This window comes from Artemia sp. Qi Xiang Cuo, chromosome 5 (genome assembly GCF_049724085.1).
Source record: "Artemia sp. Qi Xiang Cuo chromosome 5, ASM4972408v1, whole genome shotgun sequence".
Lineage (NCBI taxonomy): Eukaryota > Metazoa > Arthropoda > Branchiopoda > Anostraca > Artemiidae > Artemia > Artemia sp. Qi Xiang Cuo.
This window is the reverse complement of record NC_142798.1, coordinates 5,986,992-6,005,616: the sequence shown is the minus strand read 5'-3', so window position 1 is coordinate 6,005,616 and position 18,625 is coordinate 5,986,992. Positions and strand designations below refer to the sequence as shown.

The 18,625-nt window shown below is 34.0% G+C and overlaps 1 protein-coding gene across 4 annotated transcripts in view; it reads left to right on the top strand.

The window, feature by feature from the left end:
* The window catches only part of LOC148951742 (sorting nexin-14-like), a 245,188-nt gene that overhangs the window by 129,378 nt on the left and 97,185 nt on the right, over window positions 1–18,625 (top strand). For all 4 annotated transcript variants that reach the window (XM_089088699.1, XM_089088697.1, XM_089088698.1 and 1 more), the window contains one exon: window positions 5,486–5,663. In XM_089088699.1, the coding sequence (XP_088944825.1) occupies window positions 5,486–5,663 (178 nt within the window). The remainder of the gene's footprint in view (window positions 1–5,485; window positions 5,664–18,625) is intronic.

Sequence of the window (18,625 nt, the reverse complement as noted above, 5' to 3'; positions counted from 1 at the left end):
CAGAAAAAGCCGTTATGGCTCGGGGCAGTACGGTTGGAGTAAGTTTAGACATCGCCTAGGCTGAGTTGCTGCTTTTGTAACTGGAAGCTGAACCCTATGAGGATACCACTTTGATGAAACAGTTTTGGACCCGTAATTCGGGATTGATGAATGAGTATAAAGGTCGTAGGCATGTGGCCTTGACCAAACGTATCAAAATTGGATCTATGTTACTACATTACAATATATATTCTCAAAGGTGCTTTTTGTAGCCCCGCAGGATTCTTAGTAAAGACCCAGCGTTGATGTCAGGACTAGCTCTAGATTCCAAACTTATGGTATATGGCATGTTGAGGCCGTATTGAGGGAACCTATAACGGTTTGCTATTACAAAAGAGCTGAAAGACTTTGCACGTTCCGTACTGTTTTGATATAAAGAATATATGGATAACAAGAAAATAAAAAAACTGCCCGAGAAGGAGAAAGCAGGTTCCAAAGCGTACAGCAATCAAAACTTCTCGGAAGTTTTTAACAAAAATAAATAAATCAAAGACCTGGACGGCAAAAAGAAAAAACCTACAGTATAAGAGTAAGAAAAGAGAGCAGTAGCAGATATTCTACTTCAGGAAGCAAAGAACGAAGTGAAGAGGGCTGCTAAGTTCAAGGTTTTAATATACATTGCCCTAGCTGTTTCTTTGCTCGTAGTAGCTATGAAGTACAGAACACGTGAAACAGAGTAGATGATGGAATCTATGAGGACAGAACAGTCTCTTGCAAAGAGAAAAACAGACCTCGTATTGTATTTAATCCCCAGGAAACAGTAAGAGAGAGTTCAGGTACTTTACATAAATCAGTCGATTATTGACACAATATAGATAACTGATAACGTCTTTTACTATTTGTACAGTTTGTTTTTGAAATAAAATAAATAAATACATGGATGCGAAAACTTAAGAAACGACGAATTTTTCTGAGCAGGTATCCAGCGTCACCTAACGAAGATCTGATCCCGAGGACTTCCGAATCCTATATTTGGCCTATATTTGGGCCCGGGAAATCCTATAAAAATAGGACAGAGCCTATAATTTAAAACGAACCGACCTGTCTGAACCCTGCAGTAAGAAAACAAATTATAATTGTTTCGTAGGAAAAAAAAAATCAAAATAGCTGGATAATTGAAAAAGTACTATTTTATGGTTTTTGTTAGCAAATCCGATGCAATTACTCAACAAGATGGGTATTGAATGATTGGTGTCTTCTTCGATTTTTATTAATATTTCATGTTGTTTTTTTTATTCACCCTTTTACCTAATTTAGGCTTGAGTCGGTAAAATCCCTGGATTTACTGACTGAGAAAGGGATTTTGACCAATAAAGAATTTATTCTGTGTTCTTGTCGGTATTTTCATCTTCCAGCATTCCTCTTTTTATCTCATTAAGTTTATTCTTTTCATTTATCAAGCAAATAGGGAGTCAGATAATTTTAATAGTAAATGGCTTTAAATAAATACTCATCATATATATATATATATATATATATATATATATATATATATATATATATATATATATATATATATATATATATATATATATATATATATATATATATATATATATATATATATATATATATATATATATATATATATATATATATATATATATATATATATATATATATATATATATATATATATATATATATATATATATATATATATATATATATATATATATATATATATATATATATATATATATATATATATATATATATATATATATATATCTAAGACCCCAATTCATCTCGCAACACCGGAACAGTTCCAGTCCTTTGTTTTTGACGTATCCTTTTCAGAACATATACTGAGGAATTGGTTTGAAAATGAAGACTTGTATAGGTTCAACTGGAGACCTTGGCGACCTATATATATATATATATATATATATAGGTCGCCAAGGTCGCCATAGGTCGCAAAAAAAAGAACAGAATTACTGCCTGAGCTTGACAAACACATAGAGACAGAATATATATATATATATATATATATATATATATATATATATATATATATATATATATATATATATATATATATATATATATATTTGTGATCTTGAGCAGAATAAATATTGCTTCAGTTCCAAATTGTCAAGACTTTTTTAGTCTTTCTTCTTCATTTCCTTTGTCCAGACAAACTACTTCCTCTCATTTTTTTTTTTTTTTACATTTTAAACATTTTACTACGGTGTCGTCTGGCTATGTCTTCCTCGTCCTTGGCAGTTTATTGTCTATATTTTAACCTTCTTAACTCCCAGTTTAATCCTTATCTACTTTTCTTCTTAAGAAAGAAACTGGAAAAGGTTATTCTTGAAAATCTTTAGATTTTTCTAGAAAATTTCATACTAGAAAAAAAGTCCAAACTAACTACTTCCTCTCAATTTGTTTTAAATTGGCAACCCAACATTTTACATTTGCGTCATCTGGCTGTATCTTCCTTATCCTCGGTAATTCATTACTGGTTTGCATTTTACATCCCTTTTAATTCATACTCCAGTGCTTTCTCTACTTTTCTTCTTAAAAAAAAGAAAAGAAAAAAACTGGAAAAGTATGATTTATTGGAATGGGAAGGTAGGGGCTTGTATGTTGGTAAATTAAAAAAAAATGAACAATGTGTACCATGGTTGCAGGAAAAGTGTCTATTGAGGACGAATCGCCATTTGAAGCTGATTTAAAAATAGTAACTGTTATTTCCGTTAATTTGAACGATAATTAATGCAACGTTAATTAATGCAACGATAATTAATGCAATTAATGAACGTTAATTTGAACGGAATTTATGCAAATTCCGGAAGATAGCCTGAAACTACTCGAAAATAGTGGCGTAGGGTCGAAACCAAAATTGTATGCTTGCAATCAGCATGGTCGAAAGTTCTGTTCAGGAAAATAATAGGCCTCCCTTTAACAACAAAGAAAATTATTGGTTTGCATTTTTCTCCTTTTTTATATTTAAAAGAAAAAAAGCAAGATAAACGCGATATTCATTGGGTTCTGAGACTTGGAAGTCACTCAATCTTGACGCCATGCAAGGGTCGGAGTTTTTTTTTTCACAAAGTTTAATTTGTGAAGTACATAAATAAGGGAAACTCACTTCCATTTATTTCGTTTATTTCAAGTATTTAGAGCTTTTTTAATTATCTAAAATTACATCAACTAGCCTGACCGTGGTTGGTCAGTTCAAAGGCGTAGATTATATTACGTAATAAATTGCTGTGATTAAATCTTTTGATGACGCCATGTCAATAAAAAATGAAACTATACAATTTATTCGTTTAGAAGTTCAATAAGTGGTTTTTCAAAAAGTGCAAAACCATTTGCTTGGATACGTTAAACATGCAACAAAAAATTAAACAAATTTGTTTTATTACCTCTTGTGTTTTATTATTTTTTTTTTTTCGTTATAGTAACAGCGAATACTGTGCATTACGTTTTTTTTAATTACTCCGTAGACAAAATAATGACAAACATGATAGATTCAAACCTAGAAGTTTTTAATGGAAACAGATTAAATGCTCACGCTCGACGAGCAACCGATGTGGATTCTGGATTGCAACAATTGATGGATTTCCAACCAGACTTGTCAATGACCTGTTCTTATGATCCCCAAGAATTTGATTTTACAATCAACAATAATATATATTATGACGACGGATCAATGTATTTTATTCCAGAAACTCGAGTACCATCTTATGTGGACTTGTCAAACACGAATAATATATTCGAATGTCCATCTTCTCAGCCTTCATGCTATCCACAAGGTTTTATTCCAGAAGGCACATATAACAATCCAATTACTGTAAGTGCTGATGGAAGTTCGAATAATGCTGCAGTTTTTCATGGTGCTCAATATGATACAAATTTGTTGTTGCATCATGAAAAGAGTCATGAGAAGTTTGATCCATTGCTCGTTTTAAACTGCAAGGAGCTGAACCAGCCCTTGATGAGACAACCAGAAGAATGTTTTCGTGGTGATGAAGAGTATTCTCAATCAGCGAGAGCAGCCCAATCGAAGCTGCAAGTGACTAATTCTCATCAACATCCAGGGCTGAACTTTGTCGAGGACAATCAATACTTAAAACAAGAATTCGGTAATTCACAATTCACTAATTCACCATATGCCATGGATGTTCCATTAGATTTGACGAAGCACACGTTCCGTGGGGATAGCACAATGTTAACCGCCAGGCATTCACAAAGTACCACCAACTTAAATCGGTTCAGCACTGTATTTGATTCGATGTACTCTTTGGGTACATCGAATAGTTCAGTCGAACAAGATGGCCCTTCCATTACTAACATAAAAAAATTGGATCAATCTGAGGACCTTTGTCGCGATATATATGGTGCTAATGATTATGGCAGTTGTAACAATAACATTATTTTCAGAAGTTCTAATTCCCATCTATCCCTACCAAGCGTCAAGGATCTGCCTGAAGATTCTAAGATCAGTTTGGGTAGTTCGAGCACAATTCCAACTAGTCCTGGGATGGACAAAGACAATCGAATTAGAAAAAAGAGAGCTTATAGGGTCAGAAATAAATCTCGAGAAATGAAAGTAAAGTTTGAAAATTATAAAATCGTCAATGACGAAGCTTTTAAGGATAAGCTTAAACTGCTAGAGGTTTTTGGAGCAAGTCCGTTGGCTTGTTAGAAACATCTTGATAGATTTGACATTGACCTAATCTATCTTGATAGATACAAGATATATTTTTTCAAAACCCCAAAGAACCAAAATGCAGCCTGATTCATGAGAAAGAATAGGTTTCCAAAACGCGTCCACGGGAATTCTTATTTGACCATAAAACTTAATCGTTTGACTACTAGAGCCGACTTCTTGGATAGGGGTGTGAGGGGTCACCTCTTTGCAAAAAAAAAATCGTGATTTTGATTCTCTCGGTGATGTCTTTATTCGCCATTTGTATTAAATTCAAATTTCCCTAAAATTGAATTAGACCCGAGCACAGCCCGAGCGAAGCAAGGGCCAAAAATTTGAGCTGTCGACCGTAGCGAACTGACTGAAGCATAAAATCACAAAATAGACCTTGTAGGAAAGCCCTTTGTGTGTATAGCTGTCTATTCGTGTTTATGTGTTTACAAAATACTAAAATATTCAAGCTAGAAGCTTGAAATTTTCTTAAATTACTCTTGGAATCATATTCGATGTGGTGAAATAGGAATCTCTAAAAATCTAATGAAGGAAAGCGCAGAAAACTCGGCTTGGAAGGGTGTCATTAATTTTATACTTAAAATTAAAGTTAAATTGGGATTTCATTGAATTTGCAAGGGCTGAAGGCCCCTGCAAATTTTGGGTATGGAAAGTTTATGAAACGATGATGGTAAGTAAACTTGTGCCATGAGATTCATTTTTTATTCTACTTCGCTTGTCTCATTTTAGTTAAGCCTAATTCTTATGCTCAATTCTAGTAATTTCTGAAATTTTTAGTCGTAGAAGGTTTACCAAAAGATGTAGTTAAGCTGCGACAGAATCGTGCTTGGTTTTTGTCATATGAACACGTTTATGGCATCCTCGAAAATCAACTGGTTCCTCGATTTTTCGACAGCCCTGAGTATCTTTCATTTTTCCTTGGAAAAAAGCAACTGGTCTCTCAGGAAAACCGCAAGTATTTTTTCCTTTTGACTTTGTTCTAAACTATTTATAGGTAAAATCCTAGTTTGTGTTTTCCTCTTAGAAACCATGCACACTATCCTCTTAGAACACTTTTAAGAGTCAATCTAATACACATCTTAAACTTTTTGTGTTTGTAGCTTCTACCATAATTCTAGCTATACCTAGGCTTAATCACCAGAATTACTCCCAAGCAATCGTAATTTCTTTTCCTCTTAGAAACCATGCACACTATCCTCTTAGAACACTTTTAAGAGTCAATCTAATACACATCTTTAAGTCTTTGTGTTTGTATCTTCTACCAGAATTCTAGCTATACCTAGGCTTAATAACCAGAATTACTCCCAAGCAATTGTAATTTCTTTTCCTCTTAGAAACCATGCACACTATCCTCTTAGAACACTTTTAAGAGTCAATGTAATACACATCTTTAAGTTTTTGTGTTTGTAGCTTCTACCAGAATTCTAGCTATTCCTAGGCTTAATAACCAGAATTACTCCCAAGCAATTGTAATTTTTTTTCTCTTAGAAACCATGCACACTATCCTCTTAGAACAGTTTTAAGAGTCAATCTAATACACATCTTTAAGTTTTTGTGTTTGTAGCTTCTACCAGAATTCTAGCTATACCTAGGCTTAGTAACCAGAATTACTCCCAAGCAATTGTAATTTCTTTTCCTCATAGAAACCATGCACACTATCCTCTTAGAACACTTTTAAGAGTCAATCTAATACACATCTTTATGTTTTTGTGTTTGTAGCTTCTACCAGAATTCTAGCTATACCTAGGCTTAATAACCAGAATTACTCCCAAGCAATTGTAATTTTTTTTTTCCTCTTAGAAACCATGCACACTATCCTCTTAGAACACTTTTAAGAGTTAATCTAATACACATCTTTAAGTTTTTGTGTTTGTAGCTTCTACCAGAATTCTAGCTATACCTATGCTTAATAACCAGAATTACTCCCAAGCAAATGTAATTTCTTTTCCTCTTAGAAACCATGCACACTATCCTCTTCGAACACTTTTAAGAGTCAATCTAATACACATCTTTAAGTTTTTGTGTTTGTAGCTTCTACCAGAATTCTAGCTATACCTAGGCTTAATAACCAGAATTACTCCCAAGCACTTGTAATTTCTTTTCCTCTTAGAAACCATGCACACTATCCTCTTAGAACACTTTTAAGAGTCAACCTAATACACATCTTTAAGTTTTTGTGTTTGTAGCTTCTACCAGAATTCTAGCTATACCTAGGCTTAATAACCAGAATTACTCCCAAGCAAATGTAATTTATTTTCCTCTTAGAAACCATGCACACTATCCTCTTAGAACACTTTTAAGAGTCAATCTAATACACATCTTTAAGTTTTTGTGTTTGTAGCTTCTACCAGAATTCTAGCTATACCTAGGCTTAACAAATGAAACTCAGAGAGGAGAGAAACTAACAAAATGAAAAATAAAATCAAAAAGGGTGAAAAAACGAGGATTTTGTCAGCCAGTGGCGAACCATGAAGATGAGAAAATATAAGCAAATATTTCGACAAGGACCTCCGCCAAGTCGTCCTCAGTGCTAAACAAAACAGAAGACAAAGATATAAAAAAAAAACAAAAAAAAACGAAAATCTAACCTTTCGAAGTTTACTTTACAAAGACAGAACAGACACTGAATAAAAACCAGGCAGGAATCAATGAAAATTAATTTACCAAGATGATTGGGCAAGGATCTTTTGCCTTGCAATAGTTTTAGCTGGTCTACAATTTCGGTTTTCATTAGATATGCAAATAGGTTCCTTTAAGTTATACCGGGTGAAAATATTGATTGAGTCCTTCAAGATTAAACTGTCGTAAATTGGGCTTAATGAAATATCTCCAGTATCTCTATTTATTGCTAAATTTTGGTTCATATATTTTTTATCTCAATTACCTCTTTAAAAGTTTGTGGTACGCCATTTACAGTTGATATTAAGATTGCCTCGTCAAAAAGAACAAGATGGGTAGGATTTAAAAAAATATGCCAAGCCAATGCTGAATCAACGTTGTCATTGTTAATGTGTAATCTCAAGGACTTATCTATTGAAATTTTGTGCTCTTGCAAACGTTCACCTAGTTGTTGATGGGTCCTACCAATGTAAGATTTTCCACAAGAACACGGGATTCTGTAGACACCACTACCAAGTACAGGGTCAGTTTTATCCTTTCCTGATTTGAAAAAGTGTTCGAATTTTTGTTCGGTTTTGAAAAAAACAGAGATTATGTTTTTTTAAAATTTTTCCAAATTTATTGCCAAATTTCTGAATGTATGATAAAATGATAAAAGGTTTTTTCTCAATTGCCGATGTAACTGAATCAAGGGGGACTAGCTCCCTATTTTTTTGTTTTATCTTTTTTAATCATCTATCTATTATATTTTCAATGAGATTGATTGGGTAACCATTGCAGAAAAGAATATCCATGACATAATTTAATTCAGAATTTATATGATTACGGGAACAAATTGAGATAAAAAAATATATGAACCAAAATTTAGCAATAAATAAAGATACGAGAGATATTTCATTAAGCCCAATTTACGACAGTTTAATCTTGAAGGACTCAATCAATATTTTCACCCGGTATAAATTAAAAGAACCTATTTGCATATCTAATGAAAACCGAAATTGTAGACCAGCTAAAACTATTGCAAGGCAAAAGATCCTTGCCCAATCATCTTGGTAAATTCATTTTCATTGATTCCTGCCTGGTTTTTATTCAGTGTCTGTTCTGTCTTTGTAAAGTAAACTTCGAAAAGTTATTTTTCGTTTTTTTTTTTTTTCTCTCTTTTTCTTATTTTTTGTTTAGCACTGAGGACGACTTGGCGGAGTTCCTTGTCGAAATATTTGCTTATATTTTGTCATCTTCATGGTTCGCCACTCGCTGACAAAATCCTCGTTTTTTCACCCTTTTTGATTTTATTTTTCATTTTGTTAGTTTCTCTCCTCTCTGAGTTTCATTTGTCATGTATAGCCAGTGTGGTCTAAGAATGTATTTAACTTGGCTTAATAACCAGAATTACTCCCAAGCAATTGTAATTTCTTTTCCTCTTAGAAACCATGCACACTATCCTCTTAGATCACTTTTAAGAGTCAATCTAATACACATCTTTAAGTATTTGTGTTTGTAGCTTCTACCAGAATTCTAGCTATACCTAGGCTTAATAACCAGAATTACTCCCAAGCAATTGTAATTTCTTTTCCTCTTAGAAACCATGCACACTATCCTCTTCGAACACTTTTAAGAGTCAATCTAATACACATCTTTAAGTTTTTGTGTTTGTAGCTTCTACCAGAATTCTAGCTATACCTAAGCTTAATAACCAGAATTACTCCCAAGCAATTTTAATTTCTTTTCCTCTTAGAAACCATGCACACTATCCTCTTAGAACACTTTTAAGAGCCAACCTAATACACATCTTTAAGTTTTTGTGTTTGTAGCTTCTACCAGAATTCTAGCTATACCTAAGCTTAATAACCAGAATTACTCCCAAGCAAATGTAATTTCTTTTCCTCTTAGAAACCATGCACACTATCCTCTTAGAACACTTTTAAGAGTCAATCTAATACACATCTTTAAGTCTTTGTGTTTGTAGCTTCTACCAGAATTCTAGCTATGCCTAGGCTTAATAACCAGAATTACTCCCAAGCAATTGTAATTTCTTTTCCTCTTAGAAACCATGCACACTATCCTCTTAGAACACTTTTAAGAGTCAATCTAATACACATCTTTAAGTTTTTGTGTTTGTAGCTTCTACCAGAATTCTAGCTATACCTAGGCTTATTAACCAGAATTACCCCCAAGCAATTGTAATTTCTTTTCCTCTTAGAAACCATGCACACTATCTTCTTAGAACACTTTTAAGAGTCAATTTAATACACATCTTTAAGTTTTTGTGTTTGTAGCTTCTACCAGAATTCTAGCTATACCTAGGCTTAATAACCAGAATTACTCCCAAGCAATTGTAATTTCTTTTCCTCTTAGAAACCATGCACACTATCCTCTTAGAACAGTTTTAAGAGTCAATCTAATACACATCTTTAAGTTTTTGTGTTTGTAGCTTCTACCAGAATTCTAGCTATACCTAGGCTTAATAACCAGAATTACTCCCAAGCAATTGTAATTTCTTTTCCTCGTAGAAACCATGCGCACTATCCTCTTAGAACAGTTTTAAGAGTCAATCTAATACACATCTTTAAGTTTTTGTGTTTGTAGCTTCTACCAGAATTCTAGCTATACCTAGGCTTAGTAACCAGAATTACTCCCAAGCAATTGTAATTTTTTTTTTTCTTAGAAACCATGCACACTATCCTCTTAGAACACTTTTAAGAGTCAATCTAATACACATCTTTAAGTTTTTGTGTTTGTAGCTTCTACCAGAATTCTAGCTATACCTAGGCTTAATAACCAGAATTACTCCCAAGCAATTGTAATATCTTTTCCTCTTAGAAACCATGCACACTATCCTCTTAGAACACTTTTAAGAGTCAATCTAATACACATCTTTAAGTTTTTGTATTTGTAGCTTCTACCAGAATTCTAGCTATACCTAGGCTTAATAACCAGAATTACTCCCAAGCAATTGTAATTTTTTTTCTCTTAGAAACCATGCACACTATCCTCTTAGAACAGTTTTAAGAGTCAATCTAATACACATCTTTAAGTTTTTGTGTTTGTAGCTTCTACCAGAATTCTAGCTATACCTAGGCTTATTAACCAGAATTACTCCCAAGCAATTGTAATTTTTTTTTTTCTTAGAAACCATGCACACTATCCTCTTAGAACACTTTTAAGAGTCAATCTAATACACATCTTTAAGTTTTTGTTTTTGTAGCTTCTACCAGAATTCTAGCTATACCTAGGCTTAATAACCAGAATTACTCCCAAGCAATTGTAATATCTTTTCCTCTTAGAAACCATGCACACTATCCTCTTAGAACACTTTTAAGAGTCAATCTAATACACATCTTTAAGTTTTTGTATTTGTAGCTTCTACCAGAATTCTAGCTATACCTAGGCTTAATAACCAGAATTACTCCCAAGCAATTGTAATTTTTTTCCTCTTAGAAACCATGCACACTATCCTCTTAGATCACTTTTAAGAGTCAATCTAATACACATCTTTAAGTCTTTGTGTTTGTAGCTTCTACCAGAATTCTAGCTATACCTAGGCTTAATAACCAGAATTACTCCCAAGCAAATGTAATTTCTTTTCCTCTTAGAAACCATGCACACTATCCTCTTCGAACACTTTTAAGAGCCAACCTAATACACATCTTTAAGTCTTTGTGTTTGTAGCTTCTACCAGAATTCTAGCTATACCTAAGCTTAATAACCAGAATTACTCCCAAGCAAATTTAATTTCTTTTCCTCTTAGAAACCATGCACACTATCCTCTTAGAACACTTTTAAGAGCCAACCTAATACACATCTTTAAGTTTTTGTGTTTGTAGCTTCTACCAGAATTCTAGCTATACCTAGGCTTAATAACCAGAATTACTCCCAAGCAATTGTAAATTTTTTTTTCCTCTTAGAAACCATGCACACTATCCTCTTAGAACACTTTTAAGAGCCAATCTTTCATTTTTCCTGAGGGAAAAGCAACTGGTCTCTCAGGAAAATCGCAAGTATTTTTTTTATCCTTTTTTTACTTGGTTCTAAACTATTTTTACGTGGATTTGAAGAAAAAAAACAATCAAATTATGAACTGATTTGTGAAGTCTGCTTATTACTTAAAAAAGGTTAAGTAAAAATTCTAAAACATTTCTACAAATATCAATTAGGAAATTAGATAAATATTTATTGAAAAAGCTTATGTGTGCCACTTATAACATGCAGATATACTACTAGACAAAATAGGTCCATTCTTGGGGAGTTTTTCTAGCAAAAAGCCCGCTCGCAGAGCTTTTTAGGGACCCTGGCTTCGCTTGGGCAAAATCGTAAGCATGTAAATCAGAAATGGACTACGCCACTTTAATCACGTCATAGTATCACGGCATAAAATCTTAGTACACTTCACATTGTCGTTTTAAAAAACAAATGAGCTCTTAAAACATCTCTCTATGCTGCTTGGTGTCTTACCAGCAGCATATAAAAGAAAACAACAAGAAAAAAAAGTGATTTTTTTTGTTCCTCAATATGTGGGATTAATCCTCCTATGCGGGGTTTTTGGCTATGGTGATTCCAATGGTGCAGTTTTCATTTCGATCTGACGTCATTTTTGAGGGGGTTCAGACTTTCAAAATTCCCTTAAATTTGCTTTCTTAATGTACTTTTACCATTAATATCAATGGAAGTAATAGTTACTATCACTGAAACAGTTTCCAATTGTTATTCTTTCTCACTTACAGTTTTTTTAAAGCATTTTTTTAATTTTTGGCTAGAGTTAATTTTTGCTCCATTTGACGCTACAACCGTGATTTGTTGACCAAGTTTGTAGGTGTCACATATAGATACATGGCCTTCTATACATTACCTAATTTTTTCAAGCTCATCAGATGCGAAACCAAGAGTAGTAAGTCGTATAAAGGTTGAAAGGGGACAAGGAAACTTACGCCTAAGGCATAGATATGTATGTATACTTTCAATGCATTGTATGGTTACCAGGGTCATTTGCGTACAAACAGGTCTGCAGGTCTTTACACTCTAGGGACGACGCAATTTCAAAGTTCAATGTCTTTTTTTTTTAGTTCAAAAAAACGGTGTCTCTTCTTTTTTAGAATCTAATTATTTTTTGTATATATTCAGGTTTCAAATTTGATACCTCAAGAGTTTCGAATCGTTTATTGAACATAACACAACTGACATTTTTTGTAATTACAGAGAAAAAATGGATAATTCAAAGCAATTTCTGGTGAGTAAAAATTTTCTCATTATTAAAAAGAAATTGTCATTAAGTTAAGGAAGAAATTCTTTCCATACACTAGAACTAAGGGTACTTATATACTTAGAAGTCTATTGTTTTTAGGAGATGAAACCTCTAAATAATTCTACTATAGGTTGAAGCTTACGGCGGCTTTTTTTTTTTTTTTTGTGGTTTTTAAAATAAATAAAGGCCATTATGCATTTATTGTGTTATTTTTATAATTATAAGTTAAACATTTTAGGGATGTTTTTGAAAAAAAAAAAAGTTCTTAGCTCTATTTAAAAAAAAAAATTTTTTTAAATACTTTAAATTCATAAAATAAAATGAATTATTTTCCCAAACCAAAAATTCATTTTTTTTTAAAGGAAGTGGACACATGCAATACCCCCTTCTGAAAAGAGGGCACGATATAGCGAAGGTGTACTAATGCAAGCTACAAGACCTTCAGTTATCAAATTCGCTACTAGAACTACACAAGACCAGCCAATGCCTGTGAATCTTTTTATGACAGTGACCTCTGACCCCCGTGCTATCTACATATCATATGTAAGGAACTTGAAAAGGGAGTTGACTTGCTTATATAATGCCTCAGCTCAACCTACTTAAGATTGTGACCTTTACCCCCCTCAAGTATTACAAAGGAGTTCAGATATAGAGGCACAATCGTAATTTTTAATTATATACATATTTTTTTTTCTATCCCTATTTTCAAAAAATAAGACAAAATTTTCTCAGGGGCATAGCTTTTTAAAAACTTAAAATTTGTTTTTAAGCTTTTTAATTTTATTTAATTAACCAAATTAGATTTATATTTAAAGGAGTTCTTATAATGAATTTATATAACAAAAAAAAAAACATTAACTCTTAAATTACAACTAATTTGCTTTCTATTTCAATTTTCATTTTAGACAAAAAAAACTAAATATTTGAAAAAAACGAAAGTGAAAACAAGTGATCCTATAAAGTTAACGCGCACTTTTAGAATGATATTTTCGTCCCTAATGCATTTGAATACATCCGCTATACTTATCAGATCTATCAATCCGATATTAATTCTAAGTAGGGTCGTATGCAAATTGGACTTTAAATAGCAAGATCTATATCTTCAATAAGCAATTTACACATGGAGAAAGGTTTTTTTGATAATTTCCAAATATGTCTTCGCGGTAATGTTAAGACACATTATTTGGGTGAATCCGTTTTTGATCATTTCATTGAAACACTTAGGTGTTTACGAAAATGAATTTGAGGTTGTTCTATTTGAACAGTGTTGTGAAGTCCAATACACCATCCCCCTAACTCGAAAGGGTATCGATCCTCCTACATCGAAGGAAGCTCCCGGTTCCCAAGGGTCCTCCCCGAGAGAGGGGGAGGGGAGGGAGGTTTCTAAAAAAGGAGCATCCAACATTTTAATTGCACTTTAATTGTTGATATGGATGGAGAAAAAAGTTCTTCTCTCTCTTACAAGCATTTATTCAGCCCAGGTCAACTTCAAACAAATCCGTTGGCAAAAGACACAGGAAAATAAGGATTATTGAGAAGGTAGCATCATCAACCACAGACATATGGAGTTTATACTTTTAAAAAATACAAAGTTCAATATTCGAAACTAGCTTCTGCAGGAGCTTAGGATAGTAGTGGTGACAAATTAGATATAAGGAGCAATTGCCCCCCTATTATTTAAAAAATACACGTTTATTTTATTTATATTTTTTAAAAAAATACAAAGTTCAATATTCGAACCTATCTTCATCAGGAGCTTAGGATATTAGTGGTTGCAATTGCCCCACAATTTTTGAAAAAATACCGTTTTTTGAAATTTATAATTTTTAAATATAAAAATTTCAATCTTTGAAGCTAGCTTCAGCAGGAGCTTAGGATAGTTGTGGGGAAAATTGATATATAAGGGGCAATTGACCCCTATTTAAAAAAAAAAAAAAAAAAAACCTTTTTTTGGAATTTATACTTTAAAAAAAATAAAAAGTTAAATATTAGATGCTATATTCCGCAGGAGCTTAGGATAGTAGTGATGACCATTGAGATAAAATGTGCAATTGCCCCCAATTTTTGAAAAAATACCTTTTTGTGTCATTTATACTTTTTAAATATACAAAGTTCAATATTTGAAGCTATCTTCAGCAGGAGCTTTTTAGTTGAGCGGGGCAAAACACCAAGACTGGTAAAAATTTTTTTAAATTTTGTTTAAAAAAAAAAATTTTTGTAATAAAAAACTTAATTTTTTATAAGCATAAGAAACAAATTTACTGACTAAAAAAAAAAAAAAAAAAAATATTTTTTAAAATTTACTTTTTAAATTATTAAATAAAAAAGAAAATTTAACTTTCTTATTATTTTAATTTTTTTGGTGATGGTGATGGTAGTGTGAAAATGACTATGAGAAATTGACAAAGTCTATTAACTATAAAAAAATTTACATAAAAAATAAAACTTTTTTTTCTACAGATTAAAAATATAGCACCACCACCAGCGACACCATTGAGTGATGAAGCAACTATATTTACAGGACCAATTCTGTCACCACCAGCAGAGTTCAAGGATGAACCTATACTGGTCCTAGAGAATATGGAGTGGGAAAGTGGCTTCCTTAACGATGTTTTTGGGGAAATGGCCAGTCTGGAGGACTTAAGCTGTGATATTGACATGGTTGAGGATCCGGTGTGGACAGATAGTTTCATACGTGAATATTTAGATGATGATGTTACAAGTAAATCTGAACCGGGTCCTCATAACGAAATTAGATCAGAGGACAATACAGGCTGGCTTGACCAATTGTCCCCAAACACCTTAGAATATGTGCTGGGGGACCTCATGCCACATCCCCCCAATATGATTGAACAGACTGGGAGTGGTGTTATTGACAATTCTCTGTCACCCCCCACCACTCCACTTAATGCTATAGATAGAAGTAGTAGTAATACAGCAACAGTATCCCCTCGTCCGGATTTTTTTCTCTCCAACTCTGCCTTGCATCACACACTGGTCTACAGTGCCAAAGTCGGTGACCACTTCAACTCTCTAGTATCGGGGGATCTAATAACATATCCCCTGGCCATTAAACATTCATATACTGATAAGATTCGAGCCATTCTTGAACAACAAATGGGGATGTGGGGAGTGTGGGTCAGTTTAAAAGCATCAATAGCACTAAAAATATTTTTTTTAAGTGAAAGTGCAGTTGAGAGGTATTCTAAATACTTGCACACAGAGATGTTGGAAATACACCCGATTTTATAAAATTATGGGGAGGTTTTTCTAAATTGGGCTAATAGTATTCAAAGTACGTGGGAAAATTATAACGCAGGGGGTAGTGGATCTGTGGTTTTATTTATAGAAAGTTTAAATTTTAACATTTGTAAGTTTAAAAAGGATTTTATTTTAAGATGTGGGCTTGGGGAGAGGGCTATAGTTTTAAAATATCATTCAGATTTAGAGGGGTGTAGGGGGATACAACGAATCTGTTTCGATACGAGGCTGCAGTGTTTCAAGTATGCGTTTTTAATTGCGGCATACAGACCTCTGCGCAATGATACATCTAAGAAAAAGTTGGATAAAATGGCAGTTAATGGTAGGGAGGGTTCAAAGTTCCCCAAAGTAGATTTTAATTTTTTAAATGGTCAAGACCCCGTGACACTAAAATGAATAGATATTTTTGAGTGGGATTATGCACATTTAAAGATTGGTGTTACGGTGCTACAGTATGAACAAGAAATTGAAGAGGGTCAGCTTTCCGATAAGAAGGTTGTATTATTTCCAGTGCGAGCTCCTTCAATTGCATCAGTAGAATATTGGGTGTGGCTTCTATACACCCAACCCACAGACTCCGATTCAATTGGTCATTTGAATCCGATTACGGATATTAGTAGGGTTCCAAGTGAGGGTAAAAATTGGAATGTACGTTATTACTTTCCAACATGCCTCTCAATAGATGGGACTGATTTAAAGTTAGAGCATCACATGAAACACTGTAAACGTCATGGATACCAGGCTGTGGAGACGGTAAGCGGAGATAGAGCGATCTGACGTTTTAAAAATTTTCAAAACACGCTCCTGCAGAGCAATAAGATCGCTTTGGACTGCGAGGCTAAGCTGACAGACGTGTGCGATCCGTCAAATTCAAATCATGTTAAAATACATGAAGCCCTAGGGGTCTCTTACGCTCACGCGCAACGAGATTCCAATAATACCATGCAAGTGCTGGAGGTAGTTGAGATGTTGAGTGACGGTGAAGACTGCATGCGCTCGGCATTGGTCAGTCTAGTCAAAACAGCGAACTGTGCAATTTCGCGCCTTCGTTATACAAACTATCCTATGGTCCTATCACCAGATGACATAGTGGCCATTAAAAATCGTAAAATGTGTTGGGTTTGCAAGGGAGACTTTGATAATGGTGTTGGGGCTGGACGGAGGAGAAAGGTCATTGACCTTGATCATTTGTGTCAAGAAATTACATCGGGGGGGAGTAACTTTAGAGGGGTAGCCCATCAGTCATGCAATTTCAACATTAGACAGCAATATTTCGTACCTGTTTTTATACACAATTCCAATTACGACTTAAAGATTGTTCTTCCGGCGTTGGCCCGCATTGCCAAGGGAGGAGTTGTAGATGACGCTAGGATAGATGGTTCTTTTTCATATAATATCATACCCGAATCTTCGGAGAATCTACTACTGCTAGGATTCATATGAAATACAGTTTACTAGGGCAACACATACCTGAATAAAATTTTTTTTTTAGACTCTTTCAGCTTCTTCCCCAAATCCTTAAGTCAATTGATTCAGGTGCAGAAAGGTGACAATTTTGATAGCTTCCCCCTCCTCAAACAGCGCGGCCCCGATGATGAAATGTATGATTTATTGACGTGTAAGGGTATATATCCATATGATTATTACAACTCTGTCTCGAGTCTAGATGAGGTTTCACTACCGCCCATTGAAACTTTTTACAATTCTCTTACTGAGAATGAGTGCGCCACTAGCGACTACGAATTTGCTAAGATGGTTTGTGCAAAGGGTGGGTGTAAAAATGGGTGGGATTATTGTAAACTATACTTGGCCAGTGACGTACTCACTCTTCTGGATATTGTGTTCAAAAATACGGATAAAATCTATGGGGATTTTGGGTTGGATTTAGTTTATTATTTTGCTACTCCTAAGTTGTTGTTGGACTTGATAATTAAAATAAGCAAAGATGAAAAAGGTCTGATCACCGATTTGGATCAGAATCTGTTTTTAGTGGGCTAAATGAGGGTTGGGTATGTTTTTAATGCAGATCATATCATGAAAACTGATCCGAGTGGACAGCAGACCGATGAGAAGTTGGACGCAGTTTTTTTGGATATGAATTCTCTTTACCCATCGGCAATGTCTCACTACTGTTTGCCGTGTGGCAATTATAAATGGCTTGATAATCCCTGTGCTTCGAATGTCCCCGACATTGCCAGTGTTGAGGAGAATGGGGCACAGGGATGGTTTTTTGAAATTGACGGTGAAATACCTATGGAAATCCATGACTCGGTAAAAGACTTTGTTTTTCCGTGCATAAATAGACCGGTGGGTAGAGACTCTCTGAGCCCCTACAATTTGTCTTTAGTAGAGGACGGGAGTATGCACTGGGTACCTTCAAAACAAAAACTAATTGCCGATCTCAACCCGAAACAGAATATCGTTGTTCATCACGTGCTATTGAAATGGATGGTGTCGAATGGTTTCAAAGTCACAAATTTTCATAGAGCCCTCCAATTTGATCAAAAGCCTGTTATGAAAACTTTTATTGAAACCTTTGTCAGTAAGCGTTCAGAAGCAAAAACGAAACTGGAAAAAAAATTATATAAACTCATTTTGAACTCAGCTTTCGGTAAAATATGCGAGAGCTTACGACACAGAAGTCGATTTGACATTGTAACCAACCCCAAAGATTGTGCTCGACTCTTTGCAGATCCAAACTTCACGTCGTTCACAATCATAGACTCCAATATGGTTCTCCTACATCGCAAGAAAAGAAACATTGTATTAAATAAAAATATTGCAGGCGGAAGTGCAAT